The sequence below is a fragment of the Biomphalaria glabrata genome, chromosome 9, assembly GCF_947242115.1.
Source record: "Biomphalaria glabrata chromosome 9, xgBioGlab47.1, whole genome shotgun sequence".
Lineage (NCBI taxonomy): Eukaryota > Metazoa > Mollusca > Gastropoda > Planorbidae > Biomphalaria > Biomphalaria glabrata.
In genome coordinates, this window is record NC_074719.1 from 17,536,907 (window position 1) to 17,559,296 (window position 22,390).

The 22,390-nt window shown below is 37.3% G+C and overlaps 1 protein-coding gene across 5 annotated transcripts in view; it reads left to right on the forward strand.

Annotated features, from left to right (window-relative positions):
- Positions 1 to 18,261, forward strand: part of LOC106071262 (mucin-2-like) — a 39,133-nt gene extending 20,872 nt beyond the window's left edge. For 4 of the 5 annotated variants that reach the window (XM_056040504.1, XM_056040505.1, XM_056040507.1 and 1 more), the window contains 5 exons: positions 1,149 to 1,331; positions 2,008 to 2,333; positions 4,005 to 4,160; positions 4,575 to 7,506; positions 9,219 to 18,261. In XM_056040504.1, the coding sequence (XP_055896479.1) occupies positions 1,149 to 1,331; positions 2,008 to 2,333; positions 4,005 to 4,160; positions 4,575 to 7,506; positions 9,219 to 15,418 (9,797 nt within the window). In that variant the 3' untranslated portion in view covers positions 15,419 to 18,261. The remainder of the gene's footprint in view (positions 1 to 1,148; positions 1,332 to 2,007; positions 2,334 to 4,004; positions 4,161 to 4,574; positions 7,507 to 9,218) is intronic. The other variant, XM_056040508.1, reaches the window with a different exon arrangement.
- The last annotated feature ends 4,129 nt before the right edge of the window (positions 18,262 to 22,390 follow it).

Consider the following 22,390-nt stretch of genomic DNA (forward strand, 5'->3'; position numbering starts at 1 on the left):
GGAATTTCATTAAAAGCTATCTTAAAAACATTATAGAAAATCATAAACCATCTAAATACTCATCAAACAAAATAAACAAATGCTGATTTAATAATAAATTAAAAGAAACTTTGCAAACATAAAAAAAAAAATATTTAGAAAATTTGAAGAAACTAAGGCAGAAAGAGTTTATATACTGTATATTAAAATAAAATTCTTAACCCAAAAAGTAAGCAGACAGCTGCAGAGTGAATACATAAACAATGTAATATCTAAGGATAGCAATAAAAACCTATTGTCATACATTAAGTCTAAGAAAATGGAAACAACAGGAGTAGGGTTTATTAAAAGAAACTTCTACAAATTAAATAAGAGCATACAACTAAAATGTTATTTAAGCTTGGTTAGACCAATAATAGAATATGCATCCTCTGTTTTGGACCCTCAACTCAAGAAAACATTCGGAAACTGGAAGAAACACAAGATAGAGCAGTGAGATTCATAACAAACGAATATTCACATTTTAGAGTAACACCTTTAATAATGAGCAAATAGATGCTGTCTTACTAGATTTTGTAAGGCTTTTGACAAAGTTAATCACGATAGCGTGCTTAAAAAATTAGTTGGACGCAATTTTATTTTTTTTTTGAAGTAACGTCTGTATTTGATAAGATGAAATGATAAGACTCAATACTTTTAGTGGAACTACGGTTTGCAGGTATTTTCAATGCACGGACCAAAGGTTTGAAACTCACTCCCCTTTGATCTCAGACAGACAACATGCTACACTACATTCCAGAAGAACATTAAGATCTACCTGGTTAAAACTTTTTGTCATTTTAACTCTTGTGTTATGTTTGTAATGTTAACACAGCACCTTGAGCCTACATCATGTTTGTGAACAGCGCTCTATATATTCAATTATTATTGTCATCATTCTCCCTACTTTATGTGCTTGTCACATTCCTTGTTTAGTATTGTGCATGATAGTTTGACAAGACCATTAAGTATAAAGTGCACTTACCATTATCTCAACTCTATGGATTGGTACTTTATGCATCTCTGCTGAGCTTTCAACTAGCACTGACTACTTGTTTTCTTGCTACTAAAAATGTATCTCACCTTATAATTATACTCCCTGACTCTGAACGCAGTTTTGTATTTGTCAGGTACTGGGTCCCAAACTGGTCACTGCGCCAAGTTTATCAAGATGGTGACCGGCTGCTGCAACACTACCATACAGAAAGTCTACTTCAACATCCTGCTAGCTAAAGGGGACACCAGGAAACCAGAGCATGGAATGAAGCATCATTGGAAGAGGCAGAGAAAAAATAGTACTAAGAGCTGTGAAGGTTAGTTCTGACAGGTTTTATAATTTATTTTTTTCTATACATATCCAGAATAATAATAGCACATTAAAAAAAAAATACTATTATATAATGCATCTTGAGTGCACTGTAGGTGATGGAGCATCTGGGAGAAGGTGCTGTCTTTATTCGCTAAACTAATAGCTACTCATATTGAGTCGGGTATCAAACTCAAGCTTCTTTAATAGTCTGCCTTGGGGTTAATACCACTTTTAGCTGGCATCCCACTTTGGTTATAGGGGCTCGCTTAAAAAGAATAGTAGTCTTCAAAGCAGATGTTTTACTACAAGTAATAAGTAGCTTTGGAGGTGCAGTGGCTGAGTGGTAAAGTGCTTGACTTCTAATTTTGGGATCTGAGTCCAACCAGCTATAATAGGAACCTGACATTAGTTGGGGGAAAAGTAAAGGTGGTTGGTCATTGTGCTGGCCACATAACACCCATGTTAACCGTGGGCCACAGAAACAGATAACCTTTACATCATCTGCCCCATGGTCTGAAAGGGATACTTTTTTTTTTTTAATAAGTAGCTTTGTGATCTACAAGAAGTTCTTGTAAATTTAATTTGATTAATAATTTAAAATATTTTATCCAGAAGTATTAAAACTATATTTAGAATCAAAATGTGTAGCTTAAAATGACTTTTAATATGCTCTCTTTTAGAGGTTCTTCATAGCTCTTCAAAGGGACTTGCTAAGAAAATGAAAATAATTAGAATCAGTAAGGACAAACAGCAGTCTGTGACCTTCGCATTGACAGAGTCTACACACCTCAAACCTGATGTGACATTGACAGAGTCTACACACCTCAAACCTGTGAATGTGACATTGACTGAGCCTCCACAATCAGTAGCATTTGTAGAAACTAAACAGGCAGTAATGTCTACTGTTAATAATGTGCAGCTTCCAATAGAAGCTATGCCCACTGCAGCTGCTCCAGTCTGTGGTCAGATTTCTGCTATAAGTTCTGAAGGGAGTCCAGGAAATCAAGTAAGTTTTTGTTTAGTGCTCTATACCTGGCATTGAGATCTTTATTTTTTTTTCTTGTGTTAGGTGCAATTAAAATGTTAAGAATAACAATAGTGTAAAGTGAGGGATTATACTGTATTCTGTCTTACAAGACAATCCTTGCACAGATAAGCTGGATGAGCAGTCTAAATCTACACATCTATGGCTGAGACTTGGGATCCACTATTTATGCTTTGGACAACAGTCACTAATTATGACTAATAATTGTGGTAACTTTTGTGAAACACTATTGCTTGTTATATTTCCCTTGGTTCAATCCTATTTTTACGAAACTTATATCAACTCTGTCTGTCTGTCTGTCTGGTCAAAAGTTTGTACACGTTATTTCTCCTACACCCAATCTTGGATCCAGCTGAAATTTTGCGCAATTATTTCTTTTACCTGACAACACAAGAATCATTTTAAAAAATTAAACAATTAGTTAATTGGTAATTGATTATGTTGTTTGATATCTCGAGAAAGGGAAATAAATTGTGCTTGATGAAATCGTGCTATAAGCTGAATTAGCCTCATTTATATTTTGTTGTCTGAGGCTTAGTGAACACAACCATGAAATAGAAACAATAGATAACTAAACAATCTTCCATGTTCATAGAATCTTTGCTAGCAGTATGGTTACCACATTAGCTTGAGAAGCCTGAAAAGGCTTTAGCCCACAAATTTAAATTCAGATTGTTCCCCCAGATGCCCCTTTTTTTCTCCTCTTACCCCTTACAACTGGTCCAGACAAGTGATAAGATCATAGTGTATTGAGACAAGCGATAAGATCATAGTGTAGTGAGACAAGTGATAAGATCATAGTATATTGAGACAAGTGATAAGATCATAGTGTAGTGAGACAAGTGATAAGATCATAGGGTATTGAGACAAGTGATAAGATCATAGTGTATTGAGACAAGTGATAAGATCATAGCATATTGAGAAAAGTGATAAGATCATAGCGTATTGAGACAAGTGATAAGATCATAGTGTATTGAGACAAGTGATAAGATCATAGCATATTGAGACAAGTGATAAGATCATAGCGTATTGAGACAAGTGATAAGATCATAGTGTATTGAGACAAGTGATAAGATCATAGTGTAATGAGACAAGTGATAAGATCATAGTGTATTGAGACAAGTGATAAGATCATAGTGTATTGAGACAAGTGAAAAGATCAAAGTGTATTGAGACAAGTGATAAGATCATAGTGTATTGAGACAAGTGATAAGATCATAGTGTATTGAGAAATTTAAAAGCATGAAATTGCGCTAAACAAAAACAATTGGTAAAAAATATTTCTAATTGCACAGATTAATTAGTGTTGGTCTATATCTATTACAAATTTAATGACATGACTGATCCAAACTAATTGATACACTTAATAGAAGCTTTGTTTAAAAAAGTATTCTTTTAGTCTCCTACTGACAGCTACTACTTTTATATAGTTTTTTTATATTTTATTTTAAGCGTTGCATGTATATGGCAATCATAAAATAAGATTTTTTTAATGCTGTTTATTTATGCTATTTAATTTTTACTTGAAAATTTGAGAAACACTTTTTTGTACTAAATATTCATTTTTATTTCACAATAAAATAGTCTTGATATTAAATTCATTAACTTTGAAATTGTTCTTTACTTGACTAGCTCACTATGACAAGTCTACCAGTTGCTCAACAAGTCAGCTCCATGAGCTGTCTCTCTGCCACAGCAACAACAGAGAGCTCCAGCCAGCCAGTAGACATAGAACAAACATTGAAGAAAGCAATACCCCAGCTGTGTGGCAATCTTGAAGATGTCAATGTGAGTAGGCTTGGACCCCTATGTGAAGAATGAACATCTGGCTTTACTTACCATAGTTTTGTCTCTGTAAAATGCATCAGATCATTAGATGGTTTTTATAGATGGAAAAAATAGTCTGAGACAAATGGTGGGATAAAATATTTCATAAAATCTTTTTTATTTTTCTAAAATGTCTGTTTCCATGTTCTTTAGTAGGTATTAATACATAAGTTTGAAAGGAATTTTATTTGCTAGCCTTTACTGCTGTAACATTTATGTAGTTTGTTTTATTCCGAGGCCTATTATATTGAATAAAATACTACATTTTCATTAATGTTGATCAGTTTTTTTTTTATGTTTTATTGTAATAGATTTGCAGTTATGTAGATGGAAGTACATGATGTAAACTAAAATGATGTATTTTCTTTTCTCCAGTCAACTATAAAACTGTTGGAGCTTGTCACTGGACTTGTAGAAATACAGAGACAGAAAGATAGTCAACAATTACCTCAGCAGTCTTTGACTGGTCTGGTCGGTAGAGTGCAGACAGGAGACAGTAGCTCAGCTGCATTGACCACTTCTGGCCAACTTCACATACAGAGTAAAGTTCCTCAACCAGTTCCAGCCAAATCTGGTTCTACCATGGCCCACAGTACTTTCCTTAAAAAAACTGAAACTGTGACTCTGGTCAGTTCACCATCATCCAGGGCGTCATTCACAGATCCGATGTGTACAACCTCTATGTCCTTAAGACAAATACACTCTTCTGCAGGTCCACCGGTACCAGCAACATCACTAGGATCACTTATCACAACCACCATAAATTCATCTCAATTAGAACCAGCTCCAGTTTCCAGCCTAGACATGACTCATCTTCAAGCTGTCACTATAAATCCAGCTCCCTCACAGCTACTGGGCACTGGAAATTATGTCCAGATATTAGCCAACAACATGTCTCAACTGACCAGTGGTCAACAAAGACTGGTCAGTGGCAAGCCTCCGCCAGGCACCACCTCATTTATTTTAACAGGCCAGCTTAAACCTGACAGCTATGAAAACAAGGATAACTCTGCTTTTAGTTCCCAAACAAGTCTCGCAACTCTGTTGACCTCCTCTAATCCAATAACTCAGACCATAGCAACATGCACTGAGACACAGGCTCTGGAGTCCAATCAATTTTTGAACAGTTCGTCCCATTCTGTCACTAGTCACAATGCCCAGCCATCTACAAGTTTTGAAACTGGTTTTACTGTACTCAAGCCACCAACATCAGACAATATAGTTAGCTCTGACTCAATAACTCAGTCAATGTCTCATCCACCTTCACAGCAGTTCAGTCTGATTAGTTCCAATAGAGAGTCCAACAGTACAGCTGTGCCAGGCAGCTCCAGTGTCCAACATAAATATACTTCTAGCATTGTATGTGGGACAACATCTGGAAACCTCTCTACCAATGTGTTAGACCTGAGAGATAGTGTTAATTATAGTTCTTCAATTATCTTCTGTGATAGGCCTGTGCTACAACCTGACAAATCATTTAAACCAGTTTCAAATGTGAATGTAGTACACTCACAGGCCAAAAGAGCCATTCTATTCAGTGATGATACTAGTAACAAGGATCAGACAAATATGACTTATAACACAGTTAATGCTCCACAGAATAGCAACACTATAAACCATAAATCTCATGCTGTACCAGATTCCAACCTTTCTCAATCCCCTATTTCTTTGACCTCTCACTTGGTTTATAATCAAGAGCTACAAGAAATTTTAGCCGAGCAAAGGCTAAAAACTAGCAGCGGCTTAAGTTTGACATCATCGCTACAAAGCAACATGCCATCCAACATTCCCATAGAGACACCTTCTTCCTGTGGTTCAGGTTCCTCTGTGTTTGATGCCTTGGTAGATTCCCCTTTGAAAGATAGTAGCCACCAAGTGTTTCCTATGGCTCAACCTTCTACTAAAGGCTCTCTACTGTGTGAGATGCTTCTTAGAACGGGGTCATTGCCTGGCTTGAGTGTATCTGATAGTCACAGTTCTCCTCTTCCCATTTCAACTACATCAACTGCTTCAGAATCTCAAAGACTTTTGAACTTCAGGACCATAGCAGTCTCAAACACAAACTCACAAAATGCTGTGAATGAATGCTTCATACCTTGTTCCAGTCAAAGAACAACAGAGAATGCTCCTACACCTGGACAGTTGAATGGCTCTCAAGTTGGGATTCCTAATGATTTAGTGAATCAGCCTTCCTTGAAAATGAATAGAATGTACAAAACAAGAGATCCTCCTCAAGTAGGGATTGTAAATCCTTACATCTCATCAACCCTGGATTCAGTCAGCAATCAGTCAAGCTTAATTAACACTTTGATTGCTAGTGGTTCAACAGTTGTCAATGAGGTAGATGACCAGAGAAGGGGAGATCAATCTGTTGTTTTAAGCAACAACCAAGCAAGACATACACAGCAATTTCTTAATCACCAACCTCTCAGAACAAATTCAGTATCCCAGGCTGAACCAATCAGTCTGCAGGCAATGTTGGAAGGAGTACATGCAACTGTTCCTTCAGTTACTGGCCTGTTTGACAGGCAAAGTAGCTCCACTGTTAGCGAGCCTAAACTTAATGTGACTGCCACTGCACCTCCAGAGCAGCCTGTCAATCCAGTTAGCAATGACATCCCAAATGTTCAAAGTCATGTTATGAATACTGCATCAAGTAACTCTGATTTAAGTCAAACTATTCTTATCCCTGTCAGTGCAGCAGGTCAGCACAGTGGACCCTTGATGTACTCTGCTATATTATGTCCAAGTAATGGCCCAATTAAACTGGTGCCAGTCATGCTAGCCAGTGATCAGAGCATGCCAGTATTTGCTCCTAGTGCGCAGCCTATAGAAGAAGTGGCTGTAATGGGTGCCCAGTCACATTCTCACCAGACCAGCAATTTAGCCACAGCAACAAATATAAATCCAGCTCCCAGAGTTGCCATGCAGACTTCACTCCCTAGCAATCTGTCTCAACAATTTCTCCTTAGCCAGGGAAATGACCATCAAAGCAGCTCATCCGCAGTGACATTGAGCCTCAACAATAATCTTCATTTATATCTTAGTCAGTCAGATGTCTTGAAAGCCCAGGTAATGCCCAATACATCAGCGACTCAGATGATACCCCGGACACAAACTGTCCAACTGATGCCCCACACTCAAGCTGTGTCTGCCCATTCCAACAGTGAACAAGCCATTCTACCATCTGGGAACTTAGCTAGTCTTGCTCTGCCTTGGCAGTCACTTGGAACAGTCCATGAGAGCAGTAGGGAGTCCAAGTCTTCTGTCACATACATGTCTGGACCAGAATCTCAACTTGGTACAGGTCATTCAAGTTGTCCTAAAATGTCTGTCTGATCTGTTGTATATCCTTGTCATGGTGCATAATTCAAAACTTATCTGGATGTTTTTGGCATAAGAATTTCAGATGATTATACCCCCCCCCCCCCCCCCAACAAAATATATAATAATAAGCATTTTGTCACTCTACAATAGTGTAGATCAGTGATGCCCAAAGTACGGCCCGCGGGCCAGAACCGGCCCGCGAAATGGTTCCATCTGGCCCGCCGAAACGTCGGCACAAAAAGTAGCAAAAAAGCTGAAAATGTATCTTTATCTTCGTTTATGAGTTTATAAAATGGAACTCTGAATGTAGAGTCTACCAGAAAAAGTGAATGGATCTTTTTGTGGAACATAAGTCAACATAAAGAAAGTCTGACTGTTTCAGAAACAACAACATATACAGCGGCAATATAAAACAAATATGAAGGCCTTCTTGGTTTGAGCTGCGTATAAAAGATTGGTTAAACCACCATGGTTAAACTACGCCAAGAGATTGGAGGGTCGATGGGAATATTTTCCAAAAAGAGATAAGAAAATAAGTTGGTGATAAAGTTAACTAAAATGTTGCTCACATTTTAAGTAGAGAAGTGAAGCCATTTTTAGATGCGTAAAAAGTGATAGACTTTAACTATCCCATTAAATGAATGTCAGTTCTAGATCCAATAGTTTTAAATCGTTTCAGTGAATTTTGATTTCATTTTTTTTTTACCTTTTTGTTGATGTGGCCCGCGACACGCGTGTCGAAAGTTAAAATGGCCCGCAGGTCGAATTAGATTGAGCATCACTGGTGTAGATGGTATACATTCCCCCCCCCCCCCCCTTCCCAAAAAAAAAGTTTTTATAAATATTTCGACTATTTCATAAATACTTATTGCAAACTATGAAAGTGTCAGATTCCTACCTGAGACCAGGATCATGCTTTCCCCCCCCCCCCCCCCCCCATTTATAATGGGAATATGTTGCTGCTAGATATTTCTTTTTTTATGTGTCTTTTAAAATGACAAAGTCCAAGACAATGTTGTTAAAATGTTTTATTAAATTTTATAAATCCAAATTGTTGAGTAATTACATCTAGAAGTTGTACATCTTTCATATGTACTGTGTCAGTCCAAGTCTAGAAATAATGATTAATAAAACTGGTTCTTTTCACAAAGGCAGAATTTGATATAACAGATAGTTGTTTTTTTTCTAGCAACCGAGTCAAAAGTTCTTATAGAAGGTTCTTTTGTATTCAATTACTCTGTAAGCCCCAAATTAGACTTTAGCTTCTTGTATGGTCTGAACAATGTGAGGCAAACCTAAAAGTGTGAATTGAATTCCACTCTAATTCTAGACCTTGGTGGTAAAGTTTTATTTTGAAATTGAGATAGAAATTAAAGCAAACAGCACGAATTAATTTGCTTAGATAGAAACAGAGTTAAGTGCTTGTTGGAAACAGAGTTAAGTGGTTGTTGGCAACAGAGTTAACTCTTTCTCTCCTAACGGATGATACCAGCGTTGATTCCACCAGAATGTGGTAAATAATTACGGAGAGAAAGAGTTAAGTGCTTGTTACCAATCTTCACTTTTGTTACCAAACATTTCCCCCCAAATTATGTCCCTTTTGCCTTGCACTGTTACTTTTTTACTTGCATAATATAGATTAGATATTAGAAATAGCATATAAAGTAAAATGTTTCCATTCCTCTCTTACAGAACTTACAGAACAATCAACAATTTCTACAGGGCTGCAAATCCCTAAACAAAAATGGTCCTCTGGCTCTGCCAGTTTTTCCACATTGTCCTTAGGAAGCTCTTCTGAAGAAGAAAGCAAAGTATTCACCAATTCAACCTCTCTTCCCGAAACTTTGAATCAGATTATGAATAGCAGTACATTCAGTTTGATACATGCACCACAAGTGGTAATGAATGCAGAACTAACACCCCATGAATCTCAGCCAATCATCCACAATGGCAAATGGTCCTTGAGTAAACCTGAGATGGGTAGGTTCTCTGAGGATACTCAAGATGCCTATTTAACTCAGAATGTACAATTACATTCTCTAAGATCTGATGTCCCTAAGTTCTCCACCAACAAAGGTGCAAATGTCAGTGAGAGCCAAACTGTGTTACCTATTTCCGTTCAGAATTCTTCATCTTTACTTCAGAATACCACATCTGTTGTACTTGATTCCAATTCTGGTAACTTTCTAATATCTGGAAATCAACAAAGATTTCTAGGATTGAAAAGTGAGTCTACAGTATCACAGACATCTAGTGCATTACCTAGCCAAAATTGTACATTTCTACTAGTACCTGATCAGCCTAACTATCCAACATATCAAATAGCAATGAACCCTGGTGACCTTCTAACTTCTAATGGTGATAAATGCTTTCAGAACATTCTGTCAGGCTCTCTTCAGTCACAAACCTTTGCCCAACAAACTACATCTCAAAGTCCTAAAACTTTGCTTGAACCGAGTGCTGCTTTTTTACCTCTTAGGACTCATGGTCTTGAAACAAAAGTGAGATCCAGAGAGGATACTATACAGCCAGATTTTTATAATAAAAGTACAATAACTCCTCCAAGTACAGTTTCTCATGCTGAAGTACAGTCCAAAGAAAGTGGCAAATCTTCACACCTGCCTTTGTTGCTGAAGAGGCCAAGAAGGACTTCTCACATCTCTGAATCTCAGTTATCACTACAGCCAAATGTGGAAGCCAAATCAACAGATGAGTCCCGGTTCAAATGTACAAACATGTTTTCAAAAGGTTCTACAACCAGCCAGCAATCCACAGATTCAATGTCTAGAGCCAAAGAGCCCAACTTTGTCAAATCCCATTCTACCTCTGTGAATCCTGTCAGTGAAGTAGCATCATTGTATCAACAAAACCCAGCCATCCAAACTGGGCAAACTATCTCAAGCAATACAATTTCTTTGCCCAACCTGACAAACAAACCAGGAGATGTAACAACTATAAGAAATAGAGAAATCATAGATCTAACATTAGATAGTCCACCCCGCACACCCCCATCTATGCATAGCACCTCAGTTGTGCAGGCAGATACTCAGCAACATCAGTTGTGTGACACACTTCAGAAGCCTGCACCAAATGTTGCTGTGAACAACCAACTGTGTGACCCTTCTCATGGGAACGGGGGGATGAATACTGGCACTGCTCTTCTCAGTCACAACATTCTACCTCAGATTTTACACCTTTCACAAGCATCTCAAGATGATGCAAAAGAGTTTGCACAGGAATTAGTGAATGTCCAATTCGTAGTCATAGCTCAGCCAAACAAGTTGCCCGTGACTTTTTCTACTGGAGCTGGGACATGTGCATCACAGGGTCTGTCAGACAAGGCTTTAGCTGATTTGATTAGCTCTTTTGCTTCTCAGGCTAGTGCCAGCACCAGCATGGTTCTTCAGAGTCAAGCACAGACTAGTTCTAGTGCTAATAAGGAAATGAATCTTGAGCTAACTGATTTCAAGTCAAAAGAAAAAGAACAACAAACATTGCTTCCAGAATCTTCGACATATGATTTAAATAGCCAGTTGACAATACAGCCTTCTAGAAGTGTTTCCCAAACAGAATGGAGTGGCGGGCTAACTACTGCAGTGACTAACAGTAGTACCTTTAAGCCCTCATCCAGTGGATTGTCTTTGTCATTTTCTACCACTCAGCCCATTTCTCCCTCCATGAAATCCCCATCAGTACCAATACCATGTCCCTCCAAACCCCAGCTGGCCTCAGTGGTCATGTTCACACGTGCCACTAATACCCCATCTGGTGCTGTTGGACCCCCTAACATAACTGTGATGTCACCTTCAAGGCTCAGGCTTGAGCCCAGTACCATCTTATCAGCGGTTGTAACAACAAGCCAGTTAAGTGTTACCACTTCATCATTGGTAACAAGCACTGTAACTACTCCCAGAGCACAGGTTAGTATATCTAGATCATCTACAGGGGAACAAGCCAAGCAAGCTTTTGATTCATCTCCCCATTCTTTTGCAAGAAGTTTGCCTTTAAAGATATCTACACATTCTGAACAAACTTCAAACATCAGAACAGCAGATTTGAGTTCAGTACCACCACTAGCCAAGAGAGCTTTGCCAGCTACAAAAAATATGCCAGCTCCAAAACCTAAGAAGAATACTGTGTTAGAACTTTTAAAAAACAAAGAACTAGCAAGAGTAGCAAGTGGTGCTGTTACCACTTCAGCATCACTGTCTGTAGCTGTTAATCAACACACTAATGTGTCTAGTTCAACAGCAACAAACCCTAGTGCAGTACCTTTTCTATTCAAGAATGGCCCTCTGTTAATTAACCAATCTAGCAGTCAAGCTCCATCTTTGACTAGTAACTCCAATATTGCAAACATTACTTTATTACCAGCAAACATTAAGACAGCACTAGAGCCACATCAGCTAGTTATTCGTCCTAATGCTTTACATGAAGCTAAAATTGCACCTCTGGGAATACAAATAATCTCACAAGTTCCGATCCAGCAGCAGACAAGTGGCTGCTCTGAAGGGTCTGTTTTGCCAAAGCTGGCTATAACTCCACAACTGCAAATCTCTGCTGCACAAACAGCCAATGTATCTAAACCATTGTTATCATCAGAGTCAAAGTTAAAAATTATTAGCCAGCCAAGAAGCTCATTATCTTTGCTAGCCAAACCCATAGTATCAGGGGAAAAGCATTTTACTCTAATTAACTCAAAACAAAGCAATGAAACTTCTATCCAGAAAAGCTTTGTTAGGTCAGACTCTAGTGGAATAGACCACAATCTGATTGCTGGTCCCATCATCCCATCCACATCAGTATTGCAGTTTCAGAAACCCAAGCTAAATACATCTTTCAGCTCTTCAGATGCTGTTCATTCCATGGCTACTTCTAATGCTACTTTCAAGCTCAAATTACCATCTCAGCATGTGAATTCAAATGTGAAACAGTTTTCTGAAAGGAAGACTTTGCTATGCACTCAGCAAGACAGTTCACCTAATGCCATATTGTTAAGTTCACAGCCAACAAAAGCCCAGCAATTATCAGAGCCACAGTTGTGTAAATTCTCCTTTGCTCAGCCTGTCCTCACAGCGTCTAACCCAATGCTCTCCAATATGCTCTTCTCTAATCAAGCCACCTTGCCATCACCCAGACTACCAGACTCTTCTCATCATGTGCCTGATGGGTCTGACCATTATGATCAGAAGTCACACAAAGTAAACGTGGTCAATGCCCAGCCAACCATAGCAAGGATGTTGCGAGCTAATGGTCCTCTGGCTACACCTCAACCCACTACTGACATGCCAAGTGGAACACAAAGTTCTAAACTTACTTCCAACTTCTCTCCCTTTTCTAAAAATATGTCAAGTTCCACAGCCCATCAGCATGCTTCAAGTCACAATTCCATGGCTGGAGAGTCATCAAAGTCATCTTTCATTCAAAGTCACACTAAACATGAAAAAGATCATTTTAAAAATGGAAGAATTGATAAAATAATCAATGATATTTACAATAGAGATGAAGATGGGGAGGAAACATTGCATCTTGAAGACAACCAGGCTTATTTCAAGAATTCAAACTCTGCAACACTCCAACTAACTAATATGCAGACTTCAATGGTCCAGGAAACAGCTAATATGTCTAGTAATGAGATGATAGGAGATCTTGAACTGAGGCAAATCAATCCTAATATGATAGAAAAACAAACACCCTCATTGTCTGCAAATGCCTCACAAACTTGGAAGAGTCCCAAGAAAGTGAAAGTTAGAAAGCTCATTCCTAAAATCAATAAGAAGTGTGTTCAATTTTCTGATCAGCTGACAAAACCATCAACTCTATCCTCTTCTGACTATTCTCACTCAACACTGGATAAACAAAGCCAATCATCTAGTGTCTATCCTAAAAGTTTTTCATCACTAGAAAGGGACTTAATCCATAATAGTCCATCCCACCATCAAGCTCACCAGGAAAAGAATCCTTCTGAAAGCAGACTTCAAGAACTTTTGTCCCATGACAACCAACAGGCAGACTCTGCCTCACAGCCAAGGCCCAGTCTTGCTGGCCATCAGAATGTGTACAATGACAAGGCAAACCAAGTTAGGAGCCATTTGGTTCCAGAAAGATGTTCAGGCTATGAGAATTACCTCCATGTCTTCAAGCAGCACTCCTCTGAGCCCACAGAAAAAATAGCTGTTAATACGGCTAGTAGTTTACCACTTACAACTGATGTCTCAGTACTGTCCAAATCAAGCATGCAAAACAGTTCTTCCCCCTCAAGTTCTGACAGAGACCAGCAGTTGCCTCAGAAGGTGTATGTCATGCCACAAGATCAACATCAGTCATTAGATCAAACTCAGTTTGTCCATAGTTCTTTTAATATTCTTTCAGACAAAGGCTACTTTAAGCTCAATAATACCAGAAAGGCTGCTGCTCTGAATGCCTCAAACCCATGTCTAATGGAAGATAATATCATGAAAAATGTCAGATCTTTTGAAGGCAATGCAACCTTGACACTTCAGCCCAACTGCTGGACCAAAAGATCAGAGAATGTTCAGTTCCTGTCGGATCCACACCCAGTCCAGCAAGTCTCAAGTCTTCCAGCAGAGGAAAATGTTTTAGCTCACAGTTATCAACTAGCCCAACAAATGAGTCAAGGCAGTGCTTCCTTCTCTAAAGATAATAATCCAAGCATTGAGACAGACAGTCCTGAAGGATTAACTAAGCCAGAGTATGCACATCAGTTTAAAGCTGAGAGGCCTGCATATTTCCATAGAAAGGTGGAGCATCACAGAGTGCCCTCCTCACCTAGTGAGCTATTACACCTGCCCTCCAATATTTTCTCTGATTCTTTTGTAGAAGGTCACTTAATGGAGCCTATAGTTGCAGAGTCCTCCATGGTTCTACAGTCTATAAGCACTGTGAACAAGGACATCAGTGAGAAGAAGCACGAGAACAAACAGTTGAGAAAAAAGATTGCAAAAATCAAACAAAAGCTGCAGAAATCTGTTTCTGACAGCAACCAAATGGCATCCTCTACTGGAGATGTACTTAATGAGAAGAAGCTTCCACCAGATGTTCACTATCAACAGAAAGGGGAGTCACTGAAGAAGCAACCACCAGCAGGAAATGTCAATGTAAAGCAGTCACCAGAATACTCCAGGCATCTGCAAATAAGAGGAAAGGATCATGTACATGCTTTTCAAGGAGGCGTCCCATTAGAATCTGAAACATTGTTTTCAGAGGATAGCTTTGCTGGAGGATTTACGCTAGAATCGAAAGCGAGTCATTTTTTTGACAGGCAAGAATCCCCTGAGCTGTGCATGAAAGATAAAGATCCTCTAGTCTCCTCCTCTAGTCTGAGCAGACCATCTAGTCAATTGGAAATGGAACTAGTCCAGTATGATGCCCATGCCAGACAAAGGTATCCTTCCTCTGAAAATAAATCCACTCCCTTCAGGGGCATAATGGAGTCAGACAGTTTGTTGCCCTTGACAGAGAGGCACAGGAACCCATCCTATTCCCAGAGGTCTTCAGATCTAGATCTTTTCAATGACATAACATATCGACAAAGAAATCCATCATCTTCCTCAATGAAGTCACCATATGCTGATTTTGATTTTTTCAGCACTGAGTTTGGAATCCGAAGCAGACACCCATCTACTTCCTACATGACAGAGTCATTCACAGCAATCAGAAGCAGGAATCCATCTGGCTCCTCCAATCGTAGGAGTCGGCCAGGAAGCAGCAGCTCAGACAGGGATTTTACAGCAATTGATGACTGGGTGGTGGCTTTCAACGATATTGCTCGGACCAGGAGCCGTAACAGCAGTGGGGAGTCACTGGAGCCCACTGTTGAGCCAATGGACCACCACACTATGCAGCTATATGGCCCACAAGGCAAACACTGAAACTGTTGAATGTGAACAATGTTGTTATTTGTATTTGTATGTACCTGTGTTTGATCTCGTGTTTCCCTGACTGATTACCTTTTGAACAGTGGTGTATATTTATTCAACTACTTTTCAAGATCTACATTTTGAAAGGCATTTTCCAACATGAAAGAATCATTTTCATTCTTATATATTCTTCTATTTATCTGGGATTTCTTGATCATCAGGATCACATGTATGACTCTAGCAGAATGGGGCAAAAATGGTACCTTAACAAAGTCTATTTATTGCAACCCTCCTGCTCTGGGAATTTCTCAACATATTTAACTATAGCTGTGAATACAGAAGGATTAATTTTCCTTTTTGATATCAAACAAAATAATCAATAACCAGTTATAGGTTTATTTTTTGTTTATATTTATTCATGTATTGTCTATGCCAATGAATAACTCTGGAAAGTTTCAACTTGATCCGAGAATGGAAATGGGAGAAATAACATGTTCAAACGTTTTACCAGACAGACAGACAGAGTGAGACTTTGTAAAATTAAATTGTAAGCTTTGTAAAATTAAGAATGCCATTTATTTGTAAAAACACAATAAAAAAAACATGACATTCTTTCTGTTAGGATATTTACATCAGTGACATTCTTTAATGGGTTATCATTAATATGAGTATACTGTAAATATTCTCTTTTAATGATTTCTTTTTTTTTTGTTTTGTTTTGTGGAAGGATTGATTAGTTCATAGATATATGCAGAAAAATATGTTGTGAAGGCTGGCATTATACTATCTTGGATGAATTGATTCAATATAAAATTGTGCAAATCTACTTTTTGGTTTCCTTTACATTGTAATGAGATTGTGATATGTAATACAGATATATATATATTTTTTGTCATTCAACCTCCAGTAGTTGTAGTGTTATTTCTTTGAATGGATGTCAGCTGAAAAGCTTATATAATAAGTCTATGGTTTTTATTTGTATGTATTATTTACAGGAGACACTTCACTTTTGATTAGTCTTAACAAAGGACAATTTTGAGTCATCACTTCTACTTTGGACAATTCATGTCATTTTAACATTTGTATTTTATTCTTTGCAAGGCAGCCAGTATCAACTGTAGCACATTCATGTTAAACATCTGTCATCCTAAGGTAAAAGTCATAATGTTTATGTAGACTTAATGGAGCACAGTGGTTAGCAACACTGTAGCTGAAAAGAACATTCTAACTATACAATTGTATTCAGTTTAATAATTCTGGTAAAAACTGATAGCTTCATTTCAGCATGGCCATCATCCCCATTGGCAAGTATTCACAAATTTATTGAGAATTATTATATTGTCCCTTTGCAATTAATCTCACAATGTTAAATTGGGATAAATGACTGAGGCAAAATAGTAAAGTGGTCTTCAAGACCTGTAGGGACATGGACAGTATTTCTGATTCATTGTGATCTTTAAACTTTCTTTTTACTTTACAATTCAAGTCAATAATGTTTGCTGTTTATTTTGTCATTGTTACTTGTCTGCTGTATGCATTCACTTCTTGGCTCTGACAACATTGTCTAGTATTCATGTCAGATTAGTTTCTTTGGTATGTGCTTAGACATAGACAACACATTGACAAATTCAAATCAAGCACATCTATTAGACAGCAGCATTGATTCTGCATCTAATTATACAATTATGCCTACACTGCCTATAGTCTGTACCAGATGTTTTTAAAATGAGATCCACTTGATTCTTCATTTCATACATTTAGAGGAACGTTTCCATATGTCCTCCTTGCTTTAGACATTTTCTCTCCCTTTTGAGTCAACTGCTGGAAATGTCTCTACATTTACCATTTGATAATATATGCAACTAAGATTTATGTTATAAACTTATTTCATTGTAGATGTTGATGTTTCTTAATGTGACTGCTTTGAAATCACAGTTTTTGGGTAAGCGTTGTGTTGCTTTTCTTGTTATTTAAGTGTTCTTGATTTCTTAGGGTGGGATAATACAAAATATTATGCAGAGCCACTTAGCTAGGTGAAGGAAAGTAATCAGTCTTGATGCTGAAGCAACAGCCACTTAGCTAGGTGAAGGAAAGTAATCAGTCTTGATGCTGAAGCAACAGCCACTTAGCTAGGTGAAGGAAAGTAATCAGTCTTGATGCTGAAGCAACAGCCACTTAGCTAGGTGAAGGAAAGTAATCAGTCTTGATGCTGAAGCAACAGCCACTTAGCTTGGTGAAGGAAAGTAATCAGTCTTGATGCTGAAGCAACAGCCACTTAGCTTGGTGAAGGAAAGTAATCAGTCTTGATGCTGAAGCAACAGCCACTTAGCTAGGTGAAGGAAAGTAATCAGTCTTGATGCTGAAGCAACAAGAGAAGAACAAGATAAGGTTGTTTGTCATTCCACTTGCTAAAATGTAAGATTCATTAACAGGCACTTTTGAGGTAATATTATGATGAAGGAATGAAAAACACTTCCCTTCTTGTTTGCCCTCAGCCTTGTTAAAAACAAGGCTGCACTTAATGTTTGTTCATTTGGCTGGACCAAAGTCTTGCTAGATGGTCCTTTTGTTTTGGACAGTTAGACAGTAAGTTGGGACTTAAGTGTTGCTTCACTTAACTGATATCTTCTGACTTCATTGTATACATATGTACATATACAACTGACCTAACATTATACATTTCTATAGAGTCTAGTCTACTTTGGTTTACAAATATATATATACATACAATGCTAGGCTATCTTTTTGTTTTATTTTGTACATAATTTGGTTAGTTGGATGTGTGAACAATCTTTCTAGCTCTACATTTATTATTTGGTTCTTTTATTTTTAGCAATAAAGTCTAACAAGAATGATTCTTTGTTGGTTTATTTTTTATAAATAGATCTTTTTTTTTTTACTTTATATCTTTGTTATGCCCAACCCTCCCCTCCCCCAGGAGAACTTGAAGCTTGGACAAATAAAATGAAGTCATCACAACACTTCAAGCTAATCATTTCTTCTTCAACAATTCAAGCTTGTGTTAGTGTCTTCAGTGACTAATCAAACCTACATACTGTGATGATGAGAAATATTAATTACAAAGAACTAACAGAAATAAGGGACCAAATGATTGAAACATAGGCTACTCTTCTAATGATGGCCTGCTTATTTAGGTTAACATGTGTGGAGAGCTCTTCATTGTTAGTTTGGTAGGCATATTGTAGAAACTTAACTCTATTACCCATCAAAAAGTAGTCCCATGAAAAATCGATGCTGAAATGATGCATTAGAAAAGGTTGCTCTGCTGCCCAAATATGTCACACTTTAATGATGCCCTTGTGTGCACACACTCCTCTCCACACCAAAGGCAAGAGTTTAATGATAATGCTGATAGAAATGTGAATAGAAAAAAATTTTGCAGTCATTTTGTACAGAACCAATTGTCAAATATTATTAAGTAATCAAAGGGTATATGCATTTATATAGTAAATATTTTTTTGAAGATAATTGATGAGTTAAAAAAAAAAGATAGTTTTTAATACACCAACCAATTTCAACCTAATGCAGTTTCAAAAGAGAATTTTTATTTCATCAAGTTTTATATAGTATATAATAGTCATGTGGTCAATTGTAACATTTTATATTGAATTCAATTATTCATAATATTGGCACATATCAGTCAAGAGAAATACACTGAAGACACTATGTAGAGATGAATGACTGAGTGAATGAACCAAAGAATATGCACAAGACAGCTGAGTGATTGAAGACAGGACATTAGAGTGAATAAAGATTTGCACATACATTTGAGTGAATGAATGTATACTTAGGACATTTGAGTTAATGAAGTTGTACACAGGACATTTGAGTGAATGAATGTATACTTAGTAGATTTGAGTTAATGAAGTTGTACACAGGACATTTGAGTGAATGAAGGTATACACAGGACATTTGAATGAATGAAGATATGCATAGGACATCTGAGCATCACAATGTGAGAGCTAACAATTCACTTCTAGTAAATATCCAAATGTATTTGGGTCTGTTTTTAAACATTCACTAACAGAGAGAGAGATGTGAAAGAATATTTAATAGTCCAGGTCAGATAACAGACAAGAGTTAGTGGAGTACACATTGAAATGATGCAATTAACACAAGACAATGATAAAAAGACATGTACTGTACTGGGACACAGGACAATGATAAAAAGACATGTACTGTACTGGGACACAGGGCAATGATAAAAAGACATGTACTGTACTGGGACAAAGGACAATGATAAAAAGACATGTACTGTACTGGGACACAGGGCAATGATAAAAAGACATGTACTGTACTGGGACAAAGGACAATGATAAAAAGACATGTACTGTACTGGGACAAAGGACAATGATAAAAAGACATGTACTGTACTGGGACACAGGGCAATGATAAAAAGACATGTACTGTACTGGGACAAAGGACAATGATAAAAAGACATGTACTGTACTGGGACAAAGGACAATGATAAAAAGACATGTACTGTACTGGGACACAGGGCAATGATAAAAAGACATGTACTGTACTGGGACAAAGGACAATGATAAAAAGACATGTACTGTACTGGGACAAAGGACAATGATAAAAAGACATGTACTGTACTGGGACACAGGGCAATGATAAAAAGACATGTACTGTACTGGGACAAAGGACAATGATAAAAAGACATGTACTGTACTGGGACACAGGGCAATGATAAAAAGACATGTACTGTACTGGGACAAAGGACAATGATAAAAAGACATGTACTGTACTGGGACAAAGGACAATGATAAAAAGACATGTACTGTACTGGGACACAGGGCAATGATAAAAAGACATGTACTACACTGGGAGAAAGGGCAATGATAAAAAGACATGTACTGTACTGGGACACAGGGCAATGATAAAAAGACATGTACTGTACTGGGACACAGGGCAATGATAAAAAGACATGTACTGTACTGGGACACAGGGCAATGATAAAAAGACATGTACTACACTGGGAGAAAGGGCAATGATAAAAAGACATGTACTACACTGGGACAAAGGGCAATGATAAAAAGACATGTACTGTACTGGGACACAGGGCAATGATAAAAAGACATGTACTGCACTGGGAGTTTGAAATTATTTTTTAATTAACTTTCAAAATTCTAGAACAAGTAAAACATATCCACATTAATTATAATGAAACAGTAATGAAGTTATCTGCAGAGGCACATCCAGAAGTTTCTAAGAGGTGAGAAATGTACACATATATATATAAATAAATTGTATAATATATATATATATAATCTGCTGTAAACTACAAGTACTGGCATTAAGTCAAAGAACTACAACCTTTTATTTATTTAATTGGCTTGTTTTGAACTTAAACTTATAATTGAGCAATTAAGTGTTCTAAATTATCCTTGCTGTGGATGTCATTTAAAGCAAATTAAAGAGGCCAATTCATTATCACGCTTTCAAGACAAATGTGTCTTACAAATAGGTCCTTTAGACATTCATTCTGTAGCATATAAACATGAAGATTGTTTTCCCCACTATTCAAATTAATTCCCCATGTTTCAATTTATGATGCATATGATTAATTGCATGATGATTCTGGATGAGTCTTCAGTTCCTTGCTAACCATTCAGATTTGTATGACCTAATCTAGATCATAAAAATTATATTTAAAATATTCAGCTCTGAAGGCTCGACTGCGTGGTCATATAAATATACACATCGTAACAATGGTTAACAATAGTAAAACAACTCGTACATAATTTTAAACATAAATTATTAAAGTGAATCTGTAACACTTTGTCTTGACGTATTACAGTCATCAGGAATTATATATATAAAAAAAAAAAAAAAAAACATAGTAAATTGTCAATGTACTAATGTATATGTTTTAAGCCCCAATGGAGCAATAACGTGAAAAAAACATTTAAGAAAATGAACACTTAGATATTTCTCAGAATGATAAGGTCACCATCGACACCATTAGAGTGTCCTAGTTGAGATAGTGTCTTCACTCATGAAGGCTGCATGAAATCATTTTTTACATTACAACTTAATAACAAATTGAACAGGGATAGCCATGGCCGCCATGGGTCTACTGTCACACGGCCCACACAAGATCATTGCTGATGAAACAATGGTCTATAATAGTCAAAAATGATTAGACTACGCTTTCTTACAAACACACGATATACCACAGAGTAGCAAGTGCTACACTTTCATCGACAAACACGTTGAACCTACACACAGTCACATAGTGTTAGAGTAGCAAGTGCTACACTTTCATCCACGAAAAAATACCTTGTGCTAGTTTCTTGGACACATTCACAAAATCAACTTGTGTATAACAAATGGCGTTATTTCTCTGACAAACACGTTGACAGTTTGAGGAGCCATCTTGTACGGTCCCGGTTTAAACCTTGTTCTTCGACATCCCTATCGTTTTGCTGGTTGTTTTTTTTTTTTTTGGTTATTGTTGCTGTGTGACGTTTCTCCCTATTCTGGCTCTCTTCAACCTGCTCCACACGACACCACCAACCTAAGGAACTTGACAACTCAGGGCTCCAAAATAACGTAATAGTTTAATGTCCAATAAATCACAGCCAATACTGTACAATTGGCAGCACGTAACACAAGACTGTACCAATATCTCTCTGTTAACACCCGTACCGCCGTATCAACTCTTGCACTGGCCTTTCCACCTCGCCCCGGACTTGCACTGGGTTCCACAGTTATTTATTTATATTTGTTTGTTTTTTAAAGAAATATTGAGAACTATCAAATCATTTCATAAAATAATGTGGTATAAACAAGTAAATACACCGCCTGATAGGTATTATGTATCCAAATGTCACAAATTTGCACTAAAAACTAAAAAAAAAATCATTGATAAACATGCAAGACTAGAAGAATTACATGTGGGATGTAATTATATTCTCTTTCGGAGTATATATATAACGTCTGTATTTTATAAGA